The sequence below is a fragment of the Bradysia coprophila genome (assembly GCF_014529535.1).
Source record: "Bradysia coprophila strain Holo2 chromosome IV unlocalized genomic scaffold, BU_Bcop_v1 contig_81, whole genome shotgun sequence".
NCBI lineage: Eukaryota > Metazoa > Arthropoda > Insecta > Diptera > Sciaridae > Bradysia > Bradysia coprophila.
Window position 1 is genome coordinate 3,795,094 of NW_023503375.1, and position 17,776 is coordinate 3,812,869.

Below are 17,776 nucleotides of genomic sequence, written 5' to 3' on the forward strand. Positions count from 1 at the left end.
ATGTTTTATCTCCTGCAAGCTGATATTTCATACATTAGCGAAATAACCACAAAAATTTGGATTTAAATTTAATTAATTAAGCATGTTGTTTTAAAACGCATTCACAACAAAAAAAACATCATACAGAGAATCCTTTATTTACTTACACACATATACTATCCACCTCAAGTTCAAATCACATCATTCCGACTACTCTGATTATTTGATCGATGTAGAAGTGACTAACGAACCACTACCGACACCAATTGCATCGCGTTATCTGATTTGTTGGCGTAGTGGTCAGCATGTTTGGTTGATATGCTGCTGGTCCCGTGTTCGCTTCCGCCGTTCGGCGATTTTTTTTTCTTCAAATATGTAGATGGAAAGTAAATTTACCCTAGGTGGGTTATGTGTGAATTATCCAATCGTATAGGCTGTGGTTATGTATGTGTTTGTGTTTATATGCAGAAACGCGTAATGTATGAAATATCAGCTTGCAGGAGATAAAAAATATTAACTAAAATATCGCGGTTCAACATGGCAAAAACGATCAATTTCCCGACACTTCGTATTAAACATCTTTAGTATGTGAAAAAGGGATTAAAAATCAAATAATTTTTCTAATTAATTTTAATAGTAGATCAACACGTTTACACTTCTGGTAGAGACGATCTGATGATTGGTCGTTATGTATATGAAATAGAAAATTTCTGGTGATGGAGCCAAAAATTTCCACTCCTCTTTCCCTCCTTTTCACCCCTTCAAAGTTGATTTGCAGAGGTACATCTGTGATTTTTAAAGACATGGCCACTAACTGTACAACATCGACATTAGCCTCAAGAAAGGTAAAAGATCCAAGTTTTTTCTGGCGAGAAAAAAATCTAGGAAAATTCCTTTTTCCCAGTAGTTTTCCATCTGTATCTGTTTACACTATAAACTTTACACTCACAGAATTTTGAAAACTGACACATTTTCTGTATTAATGTTAAAAAACTAAAATTAAATTTTTAGAACTTTTTAATGTTCAAACCAAGTGTTCTCTCTCTCGCACAACTTTGCTGAACAAATTATAATTTTTTTCCCAACAGAGGTGAAGTCAGGGTCGATTTTCCGACTTCATGTCAAGTGGTGATTTTTTGTTCTTTGATTTTTAGATACGCGACCACAAATCTTACAACTTCGACATTAGGCTCAAATAGAACGTAAAAGACCCAAGTTTATTTTAGTGAAATTACTTTTCACAAATTTAGGGTTTTCAGTAGCTTTTCCAGGTTTTCTGGAATTTTCTTCATTAATTTGAATAAAAACGGTTTATATCAATTAACCTTCAAAATATTTCTGATACAACTGGCGTATGTTAAGCCGACTGTTCCTCATTCATTTCTGTGCTGCTTTTTTGAACCAAAAAACTGTTCTATGGCATGTCTATAAAGGCGACCCTGGTCCTGACCAAATTTTGAGGTGTTAATTTTCATGAAATAATTTTAATTAAGGCTACCAATATCATTCATAATTTTATTGCTACTTTTTCCAAATTTTTACACTAGACAATTTGTCGGTTTCCTTCAAATACCAAAAACGAATACTCTTACTTGGATTCTTAAAATAACTTAAATAGTCAAGCTCGATCATTCGAAACAATGAAAACGTGTTAAGAGGCATCGGCACTTTTTCCTACCACAAAACCCGAAAAAACGACCCGAAAACTGTCGATGTATCTCTTAGGAAGTCATATAAAATGATTCGAATATGCTTCAGAAAGGTAATATGGACTTTCGCCGTTGGAATTGCGGTCTTACATTTTCCAGAAATTAATAAAATTTTGATAAAATAATGAAATTAAAGTATCTCTGTTTTGAGCTAAAATTTTCACAAAACTGCTCACTTTCCTGACAACACCAAAAATATCACAACACAAGAGCGTATTATATGAAAAGCTGCCACTGATTCGGTTAGAATTGCGGTCACAAATTTTTAAAATAAATCTTTAAATTTCACAAATGTTAAAAAACAAACTGCAATAGGTTTAAGCATTATCAAAATATAATAAAATGGCGTCAAGCGAAATCGAATCATTTCCGAAAAATGATTTCAAAAATGATGTCATTTCGATTAAAATGCTACTTTCAGTAAAGGGGACATATGGGCAGCCAAATTTTTGATCTAAATAATAAAATAAATTTTTGATAATTTAAACGATTTCAGCCTTTATTATACGCTGATTACCAATGCATACATTGTAGAAGTTGATTTCAGTAAATAAGTAACAGAAAATCTACATATTTTAGTCAAAATTTTGTGTGTTCAAATTTAAATTATTACGCTTTTCCGAATTTCCTAGTTGTTTTGAGTTGTGATCGTTGGATGGAGCAAGTATCAATTGTTAAGAAGAATCATGTTGGAGTGTGTCTGAGGAGGAACAATTATGCCTCTTAATGGTACAGAAGTTATGAAACACATAAATTACCTGAGATCAATGTTGAGCCCCGAACGAATAAAAAACAACAATCAATTCCTAAGATTAAAGAGGATACGATTGTTAGATCTTTCTTATCATAAGAATCTTATGGGCGCTAGTTTATTTTTAGACTCTTAGGAAGTGTAGTTGATTCCTCCAAAATGGCTGATCGATTTTAGAATTGAATTCGAACAAGCTGTTGAATACCAAGAAATACAGTCAGAGGCAGTGAAGTTTCAGCATGAATTTGCTTTGCTGTTTTTCAGCTGATCCACACATACAATCAAAACTGTTTATACAGTTGCAGCTGCTACACTCATGCGCGTGGTAGTGGCAAAACAGTATAAAGACGTATCTCAAGACGTATACACAGTTTTGATTGTTTGTGTGGATCAGCTCAAAAACAGCTGTGCATGGTGAAATTTCACTACCTATAACTGTAAGTAGACATATTGAAAATACCGATTGACTAGACCGTAAACATCTAAACATGTGTTCGACCTTTAAGCTTGTGGGTGGACGTCCTTTGTACCAGTGGCAGGGCCTATTTATAATTGATTTAGCTCAAAAACATAAAAAACGACAAAGACACTGCTATTGTTATTTTAGGGAATTTCCCGGGCCCTAAAGGGGCCCTGAGTCGCAATTCTCATAAATTCGAAACTTGACAGTTGCCAGCATAAAATCGCATAATAACTGTCAAATTACGAATTCTTAAAGTTACGAACGTATGAAAATCGTCGCCCTGACCAGTAGGCATTGCTGTAGATGCTAAAATTACACTTGCAGAATCGCCAAAAAATCTGTTATTCAATAGAAAAAGTTATCATATCCTCCTACCGCTACAGTAGTTCTAAGTTTATTTAAACTTACGCACAGTGCCGTATGACGGCATTATCTAGCATTCATTGAGATGGATTGAGTATAGTGTATAACGCGACATAATAAATTCAAGTTTTGCGTTTTTTTTTTGTTTCAAAAGTTCTTTTGAATAATTCAATAGTTTCTTTCACAATCGGTCGACGAAACGTTAAGTTTAAGTTAAACAGACAAGAAAGTTCATAAACTCAACCGTGTCTGGTGGTTGACATAAATTTAAAATTAATTAAAAAAAGTGCTGTGATTCTGAAGAATTGTTTTTTAAGTAGAGTTTGTTCTGCCAATTTATCTGTATCAACACCGTGTAAAAACAGAAAAAAAAAGAAAATGTTTAAGGTAAATGCATACAATGTAGCGCAATATTGCTCTGGTTCTACCAATACTGCTGGTGTAATCTATTTTTAGAACAAAAGAAGAATAATTGAATTCTTGGAATTTTTGTTAAATTCTTAGAATTCTGTAAACTCGGTACCATTGGACTCAGGTACATGTAACAAAAGTTTTGATTGCAAAATATAAAGTTCCAAACAATTACGTAAGATATCCAACTTAGTAATAAGCCATCGGTAAATGAGTTTTAGCCTTCGACTAATCATTCATAGACTGGTATTTTGTACGATAAACTGTGGTTCACCAGTTTGAATTTATTAGATAAAGATTCACATTTCACGTAGAGGTTTTAACTAACACATGTAGGCGTCATAGAAGTAGACTACCTAGAGAAATTATGACCAGAAATTCGTTGAAAAATTATATCACACACACCACTAACACGAAAACGTCAACTTTGCTTCTTTTGACATTATGAATCCATTTATTTTTGACATTAATAGTCCCTTTTGACTGTCTGTACACGAAGCTGTCACACACACATTTAAATATATGATTATTTATTTTAATTTGTCAGTATGTTGAACATACTAGGTCATTTCTTCCAGTTACGAGCCCCCGCCCGCTTAGTTACAAGCACTCTATTGTCTTTTCTTTTGTTCGTTCGAAAAATTTTGAACGAACAAAAGAAAAGACAATAGGGTGCTCGTAACTAAGCGGGGCACGGTGTGCCTGAACCAAATTTAAACAAAAAATTTTACACCTCTGATTTTTCTTCTTATTTCTCTTTTTTGGGTCATAACAAACAACTTTTGTTCGAGGGGTAGGTTGGCGCAGCGGGCGCTTTTCGAAAAAATTGCGAAAACGTCATCTGAAGTCCATTATTTGGCCGTTTCCAGCACTTTTAATAACTGTTGTGGGCTAAATGACTTATTATATAAATTTTGGTAAGTCATCTGATCATTGAAAGTGATCAAGAATACTGTGAACTAGTTACAAGAACTTAATGTGCCACTAAATGTGATAATTATGACGGGATTCTTAAATATATGTGAGCAGCGCTCCAAAATTTCGGAGTAGCCGTACGTAACAGCATTGTAGGACCAATCAGAGTTTAATATGACTACAGTTTCCTAATGTTAGTATCTTTTCGATGTCTTCGAAGTATATAAAAACGATTCTCTATTTAAATTATATATTTTTCGTTACAAAAGTGTCGGCTTTGGTGATTTCGGTTTCACGGAGGTCCTCTTACTTAGCTACATTTTTTCTTTAGAGTTGCAATATTGGACACAAAGACGACTAGATAACATCACAAAATGTTTTAATATATTCGGTATGGCTAGAAGCATGTATGGCAAAAAAATGTCAATCAAATCTTCAAAAAATATAGACGGTACTAGCTTACTGATCGTCGTCGAATGTACCTAATTTTATCAAAAAAATGTATTTAAACAACTAAAAATATAATAATTTTTATTTTTTGTCATTTCATTTTTCTTTCTTTCTTAGTCTTTCGACTATGAAAATATAAAATTAGTATAAAACTGGATTAATATGACTTATAACCTACGTTATTCCACTGTAAATAGAAAATGAGTTATATTCGATTACGTTTTTTCACTATTAGTAAGCTGGTACCGTCTATATTTTTTGAAGATTTGATTGACATTTTTTTGCCATACATGCTTCTAGCCATACCGAATATATTAAAACATTTTGTGATGTTATCTAGTCGTCTTTTTCTCCAATATTGCAACACTATAGAAAAAATGTAGCTAAGTTAAGGGACCTTCGTGAAACCGAAACCACCAAAACCGACACTTTCGTAACGAAAAATATATAATTTAAATAGAGAATCGTTTTTATATACTTCGAAGACATCGAAAAGATACTCACATTAGGAAACTGTAGTCATATTAAATTCTGATTGGTCCTACAATGCTGTTACGTACAGCTACTCCGAAATTTTGGAGCGCTGCTCACATATATCGAAGAATCCCGTCATAATTATCACATTTAGTGGCACATTAAGTTCTTGTAACTAGTTCACAGTATTCTTGATCACTTTCAATGATCAGATGACTTACCAAAATTTATATAATAAGTCATTTAGCCCACAACAGTTATTAAAAGTGCTGGAAACGGTCAAATAATGGACTTCAGATGACGTTTTCGTAATTTTTTCGAAAAGGGCCCGCTGCGCCAACCTACCATTCGAACAAAAGTTGTTTGTTATGACCCAAAAAAAAGAAATAAGAAGAAAAATCAGAGGTGCAAAATTTTTTGTTTAAATTTGGTTCAGGCCCACCGTGGGGGGCTCGTAACTGGAAGAAATAACCTATGTTCTATTGCGAGCGCCCTTGCCTCACTCTAGAGGACACATTTAAATTTCTGCGCTAATTTGCTAATTTAGTAGGGAAAAACTCACACTATCAAATATTACGTATTACGTATGATTAGTATAAGGTTTTAGCGATCAAGTCAGTCAAGTAATGACTTTTTTCCCGTGGCAGCAGTAGTAAAAACCATTCATAACGCCTTTGATCAAAATGTCTTGTTGATGTGTCTTAGGAACTTGTGGCATATTTTCTTATCAATGACCATTCACGACAAAGTGCCTGGTGAAACTGTAATCCTTTCGAAAATTCAATTTAACCTAGGTCGACCAGATCTGTTCTTACGTGATATTTCTTATTTCTATGACATAACTAACAACATTTGTAAAACTCGAATATCATCTCTACAATTCGATTTTATTGTAAGTTCGGTAACCTATTTGTTCATGATCAAACAAAAGTCGTTGATGTCATGGAAAGAATAGCATCTTTAAAGTGGAGCTGGGCGGGACATATTGCAAGAAGGACGGACGAACGTTGGACCAAAAAGATCATGAACTGGAGACCACCTAAAACACGACCTAGAGGTAGACCACCAGAGAGATGGAGTAATGGTATAAAGAGAATTGCAGGCGCAAATTGGCAACAAGTGGCAACTAATCGTTCGGAATGGAAAAGAATTGGGGAGGCCTACGTCCAGCAGTGGACAGAAACAGGCTGAAAAAGAAGAAGAGGAAGATCATGAGAAGGACATGCAACGCACTTCAAGCATGAGTAGTACTCCAAATGAGGTACTGAAACTGGACAGTGTACCAAACAAAGTTTGAAACATATTCCTATTGCCTAAAAAGCTGCCATGTGGAAATGTCATTCTTATTTTCGGATAGAACCAGCGCATCAATTATCAATAAACGCAAGAGCAACAAGCAGAACTAGGTGGCACGATACCATTATTTACCGAATCAGTTAACACCTATATTTGATTTTCATATTAATTTCAAGGTCAAAATAATAATATTTGTTTCGCACACTTATTTCTTAGTTTTAATTAATTTACGTAAAATACTTATGATAACGCGATTGACAGTGTGTATGTTTATGATTGAAGAATGCGTAACTTCAGAAGTTTTCCTTTCATTAAAGTTATACTAATTTCTCTGATAATGATTTTTGATGATGTTCGAGACATAACTCACATAGGGCCTAGGGGACATTCAAAAAGGACGTCGGCGACTAGGGATAGCTGAAAACCGGACAGATTCAGACAACATGGTGGGGGGGGGGGGGGTATTTGCGAATTCGAACGTCCACTTTTTAATGCATAACAAAATGGTTAAAAGTAACGTAAGTAATGACTTTATCATATGACTCTACTCAAGATGTAGGGAAATCAAATTTCCTTCAAATTTGTATGCTTTATATGTTCGAGACAGAACTCAGATAGGGCTTAGTCCATTGGATAAAAATTCTAAAATTTGCATGGCTTATAACGACCGTTCTACTGTATATGGAATTACCCTACTGTGAAACTAGTGACCGACAAATATTATCCCCTTCAACATCTTTTGAGATCGAAGTACTAGATTTAAATGATATATGCTATGAAAGAAACCGAGCTATATTTCGTTACAAAATAGACAATATACACCAGATCTATCTTCGGCAGGATTCTTCTTCTAGCGCTAAAAACAACAGTCGTAGAAAAAATGTTTTCGTGTCGGTTAGTGTAATATAATGGACATAGAATTGAAAAGGGACTGGATCTATATGTGGATTTAAGTGAAATTCGGGGAATTTTATTAAGAAAAGAAAAACCTTTCTTAGCCAGTGTTGTTAATAAATCGTCGACAATCTTGCAATTTATTTGAGTTTGTCGCGACTCTACTCTAAATAAAAAGTTAGAAAGCGCAGATGAGATGATTCCGGCTCCCTGTATAAATTTTGTATTGACACATTCATATTCATTTTCAATTAGCAGATTAATGTAAATGTTGGACGCTAATTCCATATTCAAAACACGACAGTCACTTATTTTTGTTCTATTACAGACCTTGCTCGTTTCTTTATTTAATGACAAACTCCTTAGGCATGTACATGTTTTGATCAATCACATACTTTATACACACTAACTCATAGTCCTAGGATATCTATAAGTTGGATATAGAACTGGGACAGACAGATAGTTAATACACTTGCTACTGGTGCAGAAACCGACACTTTTTGAATAGTATCCAATAAAAACATAAGATAAAGAGTGTCTGTGTCACACTGATACGTTTTATGTACGCACGTAGATGAACGTAGCAAAGACGTTCTATTACTTCCGTTGTACATAGAGTGTGTGTTTAACCTGGTTTAGTTAATTGAAATGAAGTAAAAACTGCAATCTCAAAGGAACTTCAATAATCAACATGCCGTAAGCGAAAACCTAATGTGTTTGCTTACATTCGCTAATGAAGAAACGATGAACCTAGCAATTAGCGCCTCAAGTAGTGGCGCTCAACGTTCATTAACATATGACACTAAATTTCCTTTTGTATTGCACTTACGATTTCAATAGAATTAATGAAATGTGCGGTATAAATATAAAAGCTCGAACATTGAAGAGTTAGGAATTAAACTGCAATTGAATCGCCAATTAATAGAGTGTATGCAGGGGGCGTTTTCTGTTTTTAAATTTTTATGGTATTCACTCACGTACAACTAAGGATGTAACGTAATGCGTATACCTACAACCGACAATAAAAGTTGGTAGAAACCAAGAAAAGAATTTTAGTCTTGGCCAATCTCAACCGATTTTCGCATTTTTAATTTATTTGTAGAAAACAAATGAAGTTCGAAAAGCATTCATTCTGTGACTATGACTAGACATATTTACGCTGATAATATATACTTATCATATCGCTAGCCAGGCATGTAATGTATGATATTGAACGGCGGAGACTGGGTACATCAAGGGCATACAATATTACAGAGATTTGGTTGTTGTTTTGTGCAAAAGTTGCAATCTGAAATTGTCATTTTGGTAGTGACTATGTTCCACTTTATATTTTATCGTCGGCCAACAGATCCCCATGTCGTCTCGAGGTAACATCACCTGGGAAAACCTATTTAACCTGCGATGGCTGTAGTTTACATAATAAATTCATTTGTTCGACCTTTGAAGGTCGTCCTCCGTTCAAAATTTCTTTTGACTATGGTTCCGTTCTGTGCTATATTGCATACGAACCAAGAAAACCAGTGCCGCCTTTTCCATATGGGCCAAATGGGCAAATGCCCGTGGCGCCTGAAGTGGAGCAGAAGTAAATGGCGCCCGAGGTCCTTAAAAAAATTTTGCTTCACTAAATTGGCGCCTATTTTTTCAATTGCCCGATGGCGCCCAAAAGCTAAAAGCGGCACTGAAGAAAACTGTATAGCACTTACATTAGAAGGTCTGGTTTAATTAGTATTCAACTACGCACGGGCTTCATTCGATCCACATACACGACGACAATGCATGATACATTCTATAATGACAACTTCGTAGAGGGCTTTATGTAGCCAGCCGTCTTTACAAATTACAAATGACCGTATCAGCGATATTTATCGCAATACTTACCTAATTGCATCATATACAAACACACACGCACGTTGATATCTATCCAGTCTATCGCACATTTAGTATATATCGTTCATTCATATCTAAGTGCATGAATGTTGCTTCAATAAATAATGAGTGTAATGCTATGTAGATTACAATGGGAGCTTTAGTTTTGTGTTGGACATACGTGCGCGCGTCTCTTACCTTCAAATATTTATTTCAATTCTTTACAGTCAAACGAAATTATAGAAGGAAGACACTCAATACGTTCGGCGGTTGCTTTTATTATTTTGAACAATTAGCATTTTAATGTTAAAACAAAATTTCCAACATTATACGTCGAACAAAAACCATTAACTTCAATCATTTATACGTACAAGTGGAGTACCTTTGATTACGTGAGACGTGAATCTACAAAAAACAAAAACTGCTCAGCAATACACTTTTGTTACGTGACCTTTGCCCCAGATAATTATACCTCGCGTTTTCAGAAAAATAAAAATCGAACGACAAAAAAAAACCACTAAGCTCAACTGTGTACCTTTCTGACTCATTTAGTTGATTGAGATCCGTCAAACTGTGTGAACTAAAGACAACGTTCAACATGAAGGAAGATCTAGAACTGGTGCCGTACATATGGCCCGCGGTGTTATACAAAATAGCCGAATATTTGAAGCGAAAGTTCGGTGAATCGGTTACGATTAAATCGAGCCTTGGCGAAATTGTCGGAGTTAAAATGCACTCATCGGAGGGATTCGATTACATCAACTTTCTTGGTGTGCCGTATGCAAAGCCACCGATCGGAAGTTTGCGGTTTAAGGTAAGAGGCATATTAATAGGGAAAACAAGAGAATTTTTGTTTGGGAAAGTTTGCGACTTTTCATCTTTTTATTCCTTGTCAAGTTCACTTTGATCAATCGGAAACCCCGTATTCAGCCTTGTCTCTTCACGAAGTCATTTCTCATTTTATTGTAATCAATTCTGAACAATTTGTTACTCTTGCGATTTGTTAGTCATAAACTTCATGAGTTCCTCTGGAGTACAGGGAGCTCTCGATGAGCTTTAACAATCAATTAATCGACGGGTCATGAGTTTCGAGGAAATTATTGTCATTGTATTGGTTTCTAGGGACCTCTAAGGAAACTGTTTCTCTGACACTTCTTTTATATCACAATTGAACAGCTCATCCACATGCCTACGCCTATGCAATAAGAATCAATTTTCATTTGAATTTTTCCTTAGGATCCAGAACCGCTCGATGCGTGGACACAACCATTCCGTGCTTGTAGCGAGTCAACAGCCAGTCAAAAAGATGCGGTTACAAGACGCTTCATGGGAACGGAAGACTGCTTACACATGAACATTTACACGAAAGATTTGAGTCCAAAAGTACTGCGTCCGGTCATGGTGTTTCTGCATGGTGGTGCATTCATCTTCGGGTCGAATTCAAAAGATGCGTACAATCCCGAATATTTGCTCAGAAAAGATGTGGTGGTCATTGTGGTGAATTATCGGCTGGGCATTTTTGGTAAGTTTTTTGAGCTGTAACCGATTTTGTTTTACTGTGAAATAGTGAAAAACAATTTAACATTATAACACACGGCGGCTTTGTCATCTGTTAACGACAACGACAACAAAAATAAATTATGAGCTCTGTCTGACTTGGTTATATACCAATTATGTGTTGAAACAAATGAAGTAATAGATTTGTTGTCAACCTGTTGAAAATACTCAAGATCAAAGGAAGTAACAGATTCGAACATTAGTGACAAGATTGACACATTATCGGAACACATAGGGTGTGATCTGAATCTGATATATTTTAGCATATTTTAGAGCAAAGACTACATGTCACGTCACATGTACCTAGCCTAGACAAGGTACCTGACTCATTAATTTCAATCTATTCAGTCTTTAGCAGCTCAACCACGAATTTAATTGGAGCTACAAACTTATTTGATGTCACTTCCATTCCAGTACTTCTTAATGTAAAGAAATTAAATAAAGTTGAAAGTCACTTTATCACTTCATGTAACACTTCCTGCATCAATCAATATAAATCTATTTTTTACGAAGAAAGGCCGTCGCCTCAATGCACTATACATACCAATGAACCTGTACAATACCCGCGGTCAAAACAGCTTTTTTGATCGTCGTCTATACGAGTTCGGCATGACAAGTTCTTTGTTTACATTTCACATAAAATGATTAATAAATAGAAAATTTAATTGCTTTAAAACCTTGAACTTGACAATGTGTATAGAGTTTGTTAGTTGCTAAATCATTATGTTCGCATATATTCACAATTTTCTTTAACTATAGTAGACATCAATGTCAATATGGTGATCATTTAATTTAAAAAAAAAACTTGTTTCCAATAAGGAAACACCGTGTGGGTGTGAGCATAAATGCATAGTAAAAAATTATGTTTATCGAACATTGTTCGATATAGTCACGGTTTGGTTAGCGATAGCTGACTAACATAATCTTCTTCATACAAACGTTTACAAATGTTTATGTCACCTGTACCGGTTGTAGCGACAAAAATTAACAAAGTTAGTTAAAATAAGTGAGGGGAAAGATTTTACTTAAATCATGATGATAAAATGGTCAATTCGAGGCGAAACCGAATGTGACAACACATAGTATACGTATAATGTCAATTAAGTTATCAAGTTGGGAAAAACTTTTTATCTGTCTAGAACGATAATCTCGAGCTTATCCCTCTAGGGAGTTTTTGTTTATCTCGATATATCTGTTCTCGACAGATAAAATATGCACCTATTGCCAGACTGTTATTTTGACGTGTAGGCATTATGACCCACGCCTTCGGCTAGGGCAATAATGTCCTACACGTCAAAATACCAATCTTGGCAACAGGTGCATAATATATATTATGTCCGGCAGTGGAATCCTCAATTAACAAACGTCACTTTCACTAGTGTCATAAAAAATATAGTCAGAAATGAAGTCAAAGCACGAATATACTTTATATTCGATCCTAATTTTACGTTTGTCAGGTCGGGATGGTCCAGTACTGGACTGGTCCATGAAACTCAAGTCTTGTGAGCATTTGTTTCGTTTCCATTAAACCATTAAACTTTCATGTTTCGTGAAAATTTAGTAGAAATAGACTGGGTATGTTGTTGCGAGATTCTATGGGTCTAGAGTGTAGAATCTACGCCAAACGAAAATTTCTGCCGGAATCACACATAACTTTTTTTTGAATTTGTAGATTTTTTTGAACTTCTTTTTAAATGTTCTTCTCGAATCTATTACTTCTTTTGTTTTAAGTATCGCTGAGTCGCTGAGTGTTTTATTTCGAATCTTATATTTCCTTTGTTTAACTTTAATTTACGCTAGAGAACACTGGCCCGAGCTTATTGTTTAGTTTTGTCTTCGTTATATTTAAAGTCTCTGTAATATTATCGTCTGATTGTTATCTATCATGCTATACATTACAGGAAATTATGTTCTCGAATTCTTATCGCAGACGTCACACTCAAAAAACCGTGTTCATCGCCAGAAAATGACTTTTTCGGTCATAACTGTTGAAATACGTAAACAGTATTTTCACTCAATAAAAAGTACTCCCTGAGAGAGCCTTGAGAGAGCGAGCAAAGTAAACAAAGTAAAAATTGAAAAAAATCAATTTTGTCTCTCACGCGGAATGCTCAAACATAAAGCTTGATTTCCACTTACAGAAAAACCACTCCGTTGTGCTTCCGTTTAGCTAAACCACGTCTCTTTTCCATTGTTTCGAAAGTGGAAATCAAGACTAAGGCTTGTGTAATCGTTTCTGTAATGGTCTGTAATATTGATAATGCAAAGTTTGAGTAATATTTCGTAAGATGACCTTCAAAAATAAATTACTGGTCGTTACTGGTCGTCGTTGTCCATAGAAGCAAATTTGCTGTTTCCTCAAAACACGCGCTCGAACAAGATCGAAATTCAGTGATCGAATCTGTTTAAATCACATCAAATGGTATCGTTTTTTGCCAAATTTTGTTTTGTATTTTATCGATTCTACCACAAAAATTTTTATTCTATTCTAATCGATAATTTCATTGAATTTGTGTTTTTTTACTTATCGTCACTATTTTCGCATAATTTTCTTATAAATTAAGAATATTTTAGCAATATAATGATGTTGGCATTCATTTATCCGAAGAATTATAGCATCGTAAGCCCGGTGACATTACAAAATAATTTGATCTACTGTTATGAGAGGTGTTGCCCAAAACTATCTTTTCTATCGTGAATTCGAAAATATTTTTTTTCCTGAAAGATAATCGGTAATTAGATTGTGGGTGCCATTTTGGAGGCTTTTGGGTGTACAGATCTACACGTGCGGAAGTATAAACTTAGAAACTGTTGAACCAGAAAATTAAATATATACTCGCGAAATGTGAATCAGGTGAATAGCGATCGAGTCAATAAATATTGGCTCCGTTGGTCTAAATAGCCACTACGATTTCGGTACATTTTAACTTCGCCATGAAATGTGTGCAGTGATTTTTTTTTTCGATTATCGGTCGTCAGCTAGAACCCTTCAAGGGAGATACTTGGTTGTATAGATTCCGATTCAAGATTTTTTTCCTTACTTGAAAACAGAAATGATTTTAGATACGTGATGACAGACTCGAAATTTTAGTCTTAGTCTTATCTCAATACCCACCGTAAGTCTGCTGCAAATTCAAAATGAAACGCACAACAAACAAATCAAAGGCAGTGTTGTGTTTGGTCAACTCGCTTTATATTTTTTTCGCATTTCAATGACGGAAATGAACTCTTTCTTGTCTGCTTCTAATGTTATATGAGGCTTGACTTTTTCATCCAAGATGAGCGTCCGAAAGAAAATCTTTATTTCACTGCGTTCAAAATTAGTATATTACTATACAAGGGAAGGAATTTGATATTTCGTATACAGATAAGTAAAAGTGTCCGATGGCTTTAGCCCGAGATATTTTTACTCATCGCGATACGAAATATCAAATTATTTCCCGAGTGGAGTATGACGTTTTCCTTTACGAAGCAGGGAAAGACTTTCCCCTAGGGACGGAAAGTCCATTTTCCCTCCCTAGTAAAGGAAAAAACTTTTTTTTTCGCACGCTACATCCATCATTCATGTATTCATACATTCACACGTGGCGTGTGTGTGTTGTTTGAATCGGGGCTGTTTAGGCTATTCATCTGTTATCGACAACAACGACAAAAACAATGGCAGGCTTTGGGTAATATTGTCCTTTATACAGGAAAATTCACGAAAATTCATGTTATAAAAATTGAAGTACAAGATTTGAAATCAGCCGATTAAAAATACTTTGATAGATGGAAGTAATAGACCAGATAATAATACTTGTCATATGCTTGACGTCTGTAACAGGTTAATCACAAATCAAATTTGTGTTCAGCACGAACATGCTGTGTTGTATATTGTGATCGATTTTAGATGGTATTTTGATGAAAATTCTTGTATTTATGCACGGCAGAGTAAAATAAACCAGGCAGGAGCGGTTCATTTTTAAAATGTCAAATAAGGAACCTATACACTTTATGAAAATGGACTTAAATAAACACTGACATAAATTGAATAATTTTGTTCGCAAAAAATAGGATTACAAGATGATTCAGGTTTCAGCCAAATCAAGAGCTCCTGCTTGGTTTACTTTACTCTGCCGTGATTTCTGTTTAAGAGAACTGTTGCCGAAATTCCTCTCTCTTGACACATGGAACTTTCGGTTCATTTAGATATAATTTTCTCACTGAAATGCATAGATTGGTTGACTAGCTGGGAATATAATACCTTCAGTGCAGAGTAAAATGTATAAATTGACAGTTTCCGAGTCTGCTTCAATAAAAAGTCTTGGCGGAGGTTGGGACTGCACTAGATTTTCAAATTCATTCAAACAATTAGAGTTCAATAGAAGCTAAGCATTGACTCTTGAAAATTTTTCAGGTTTCTTATCGGTAGATGATCCAACTTATGGTATACCTGGAAACGCCGGTCTGAAAGATCAAGTAATGGCCTTAAAATTTATAAAAGAAAATTGTGAACGATTCGGCGGTGATCCAAACAATATAACGGTTAGTGTTGTCAGTGGAATTTTCATCAAATGTTTTTAATTTTTTTTTTTTAGCTTTTTGGTGAAAGTGCTGGTGGTTGCTCAGGTAAATATTTCATGTGTTTTTATACATAGGTACGATGCATGGGAAACTATCCACCCCAGAGCAAAGTCTATTCTAAGGAATAGTTTTTATAATTCCCTAAACATCCGAAGATGTTCTTAAGAGATTCCTTCCTCTATTAACATTCCGCGTTTTAACCACCTATAACCGCTGCATTTTCTTTACTTCAACAGTTCACTATCACATGATCTCTGATATATCAAAAGGCTTGTTTCACAAAGCAATATTGATGTCTGGCACAGCTCTGTGCCCATGGGTGAGTAAAAAAACAGGAAAATAGAATTAGATGAATGCTAAGGTTAAGTGTTTCTTCAGTCTATTGGACCGTTAGAAAATGTTCCCGAACGGGTGGCGAGATTGTTGGGATGGAATGGTGAAGGTGGAATTCATCGGGCTATGATGGAATTGCAAAAGGCATCAGTTGGGAGTCTAATTAAGGCACAAAATGCACTAGTGGGAAAAGAGGTAAATAAAATTCGAACAGAGAGATGACTTTTCATTTTGATTCAATTTCCTTACGAATTACTTCATTTTTGTTCCTTCACTATTCTTAAATGAGAAGTGATGCTTTTTAGCGAATTATAAAAAACTGAAACTCATTTTCGGTAAAATTCTATTTGTCGCTTTTGAAGAATCTAACAAACAAACATTCGTCTCGTTAAATGATAGGAGCGAAAAAAGTACATTTTTACACCGTTTGGACCGACCATTGAACCATACCGTTCGGCGCAATGTTTCATCGACAAACATCCAGGTAACGTACACAGTTAATCATTTGCATCAATCGTCTAAAATATCCCATTCAGTTTTGTTGTGCATGAATCCGTGGAGTCGCAAAATACCATTACTGATCGGAGGATGTTCCAGCGAAGGCCTGCTGATATATAAAGGTAAGCTTTCATTTCGTGACTAGTGGGAATCAGTGTATTGAAAGCGGTCACTCCCTGTTTGAAGCCTAGTTCGTCACTACAATGATTGCTCATGGATCCCAATCCAAATATACATCCAATTTTAATTTTAGTGATTAAAAAGAAGCCACACGCCCTGACGATTTACAGTAAAAATGCCGAAGAAGTTGTTCCCTTTCAAATATTACCCGATCGAAGCAACGAACGGTGCAAACGGTTCGGACGAGAAATAAAGAAATATTATTTCGGTCTGACCGAACCATCCATGGCTACAGTCGGTGCGTACATGGCTGTGAGTAATTTTATTTTGATTGACGCATAGCTATGGGTGCTATCAATGTCTCAATGATCCTTCCTCTTGCGACGATTCAGATGATGGGTGATAAAGAATTTTGGCACGGTGTGCACAGGACATTGTTGACTCGTAGCAGTTTCAAAGATACTGGCGCCACCTATCTCTACCGCTTCGACATTGACCTAAAACAGACAAATTACTCAAAAATTGTCTTTGCCGGCAAGAATCTCAAAGGTTTGGAGGGAGCGTGCCACGGGGACGATTGCTTCTATCTGTTCAAAAGTGCGGTTTCGGCGAAAATGAGCCCGACGAGCAAGGAATTTGTAGCAATGGATCGAATGGTAATACATCTCGAGCGAATTGATTTCATTAATAAAAGTTGTGCGGCTTTTTAGGTAACCATTTGGACCAGCTTTGCTGCTAACGGCCGTCCTAGCGTTAATTCAATTAAACACAATGACGTTTGGGAACCGATTTCGCCGCAAAAACCGTTCAAATGTCTGAATATTTCCGACGAGTTGAAGTTCATCGACTTGCCGGAATCGGAACGAATGGCCATATGGGACGCTATTTATGAGAATCATAATTTCAATTAAATGTTAAGTGTTAAGACTTTGTGATGTTAGTTTTGTAGGTACATTTCTGTTGTGTTGGATTGTCACTGCAGGTAGAAAGAAAAAATTGATTTTGAATCTCACTAATTGAAAATTTTGTTTTTTTTTCGTGTTGGGGTTCTGCCGTGTTAAGACAAAACAGCATGTCACATAACGTTGTCAGGTTTGGCGACCTTTTGTGGGCTTTATACTGCTTTTGGATTTC

General features: G+C 35.5%; 1 protein-coding gene across 2 annotated transcripts; it reads left to right on the forward strand.

Annotated features, from left to right (window-relative positions):
* Window positions 1–3,333: 3,333 nt before the first annotated feature.
* Window positions 3,334–17,665, forward strand: LOC119072506 (esterase B1-like). Of its 2 annotated transcripts, none has more exons than XM_037177745.1 (12): window positions 3,334–3,652; window positions 10,124–10,385; window positions 10,808–11,093; window positions 15,525–15,652; window positions 15,706–15,736; window positions 15,928–16,010; window positions 16,070–16,219; window positions 16,424–16,508; window positions 16,561–16,644; window positions 16,776–16,954; window positions 17,035–17,298; window positions 17,353–17,665. In XM_037177745.1, exons 2-12 carry the CDS (start codon window positions 10,170–10,172, stop codon window positions 17,551–17,553), a joined length of 1,707 nt encoding a protein of 568 aa, XP_037033640.1. In that variant the 5' UTR covers window positions 3,334–3,652; window positions 10,124–10,169; the 3' UTR covers window positions 17,554–17,665. The 2 variants fall into 2 exon arrangements, with proteins under 2 accessions (XP_037033640.1, XP_037033641.1); XM_037177746.1 differs by lacking the exon at window positions 3,334–3,652 and adding an exon at window positions 6,972–6,987.
* Window positions 17,666–17,776: the final 111 nt, after the last annotated feature.

What these genes read in the sequence shown, in the direction of transcription:
- LOC119072506 (XM_037177745.1), top strand. Translation starts at nt 10,170, where the DNA reads ATGAAGGAAGATCTAGAACTGGTGCCGTACATATGGCCCGCGGTGTTA. An exon ending in TCGGAAGTTTGCGGTTTAAG is followed by an intron (nt 10,386 to 10,807) that starts GTAAGAGGCATA and finishes ATTTTTCCTTAG; the next exon opens with GATCCAGAACCGCTCGATGC. An exon ending in AAGTGCTGGTGGTTGCTCAG is followed by an intron (nt 15,737 to 15,927) that starts GTAAATATTTCA and finishes TTACTTCAACAG; the next exon opens with TTCACTATCACATGATCTCT.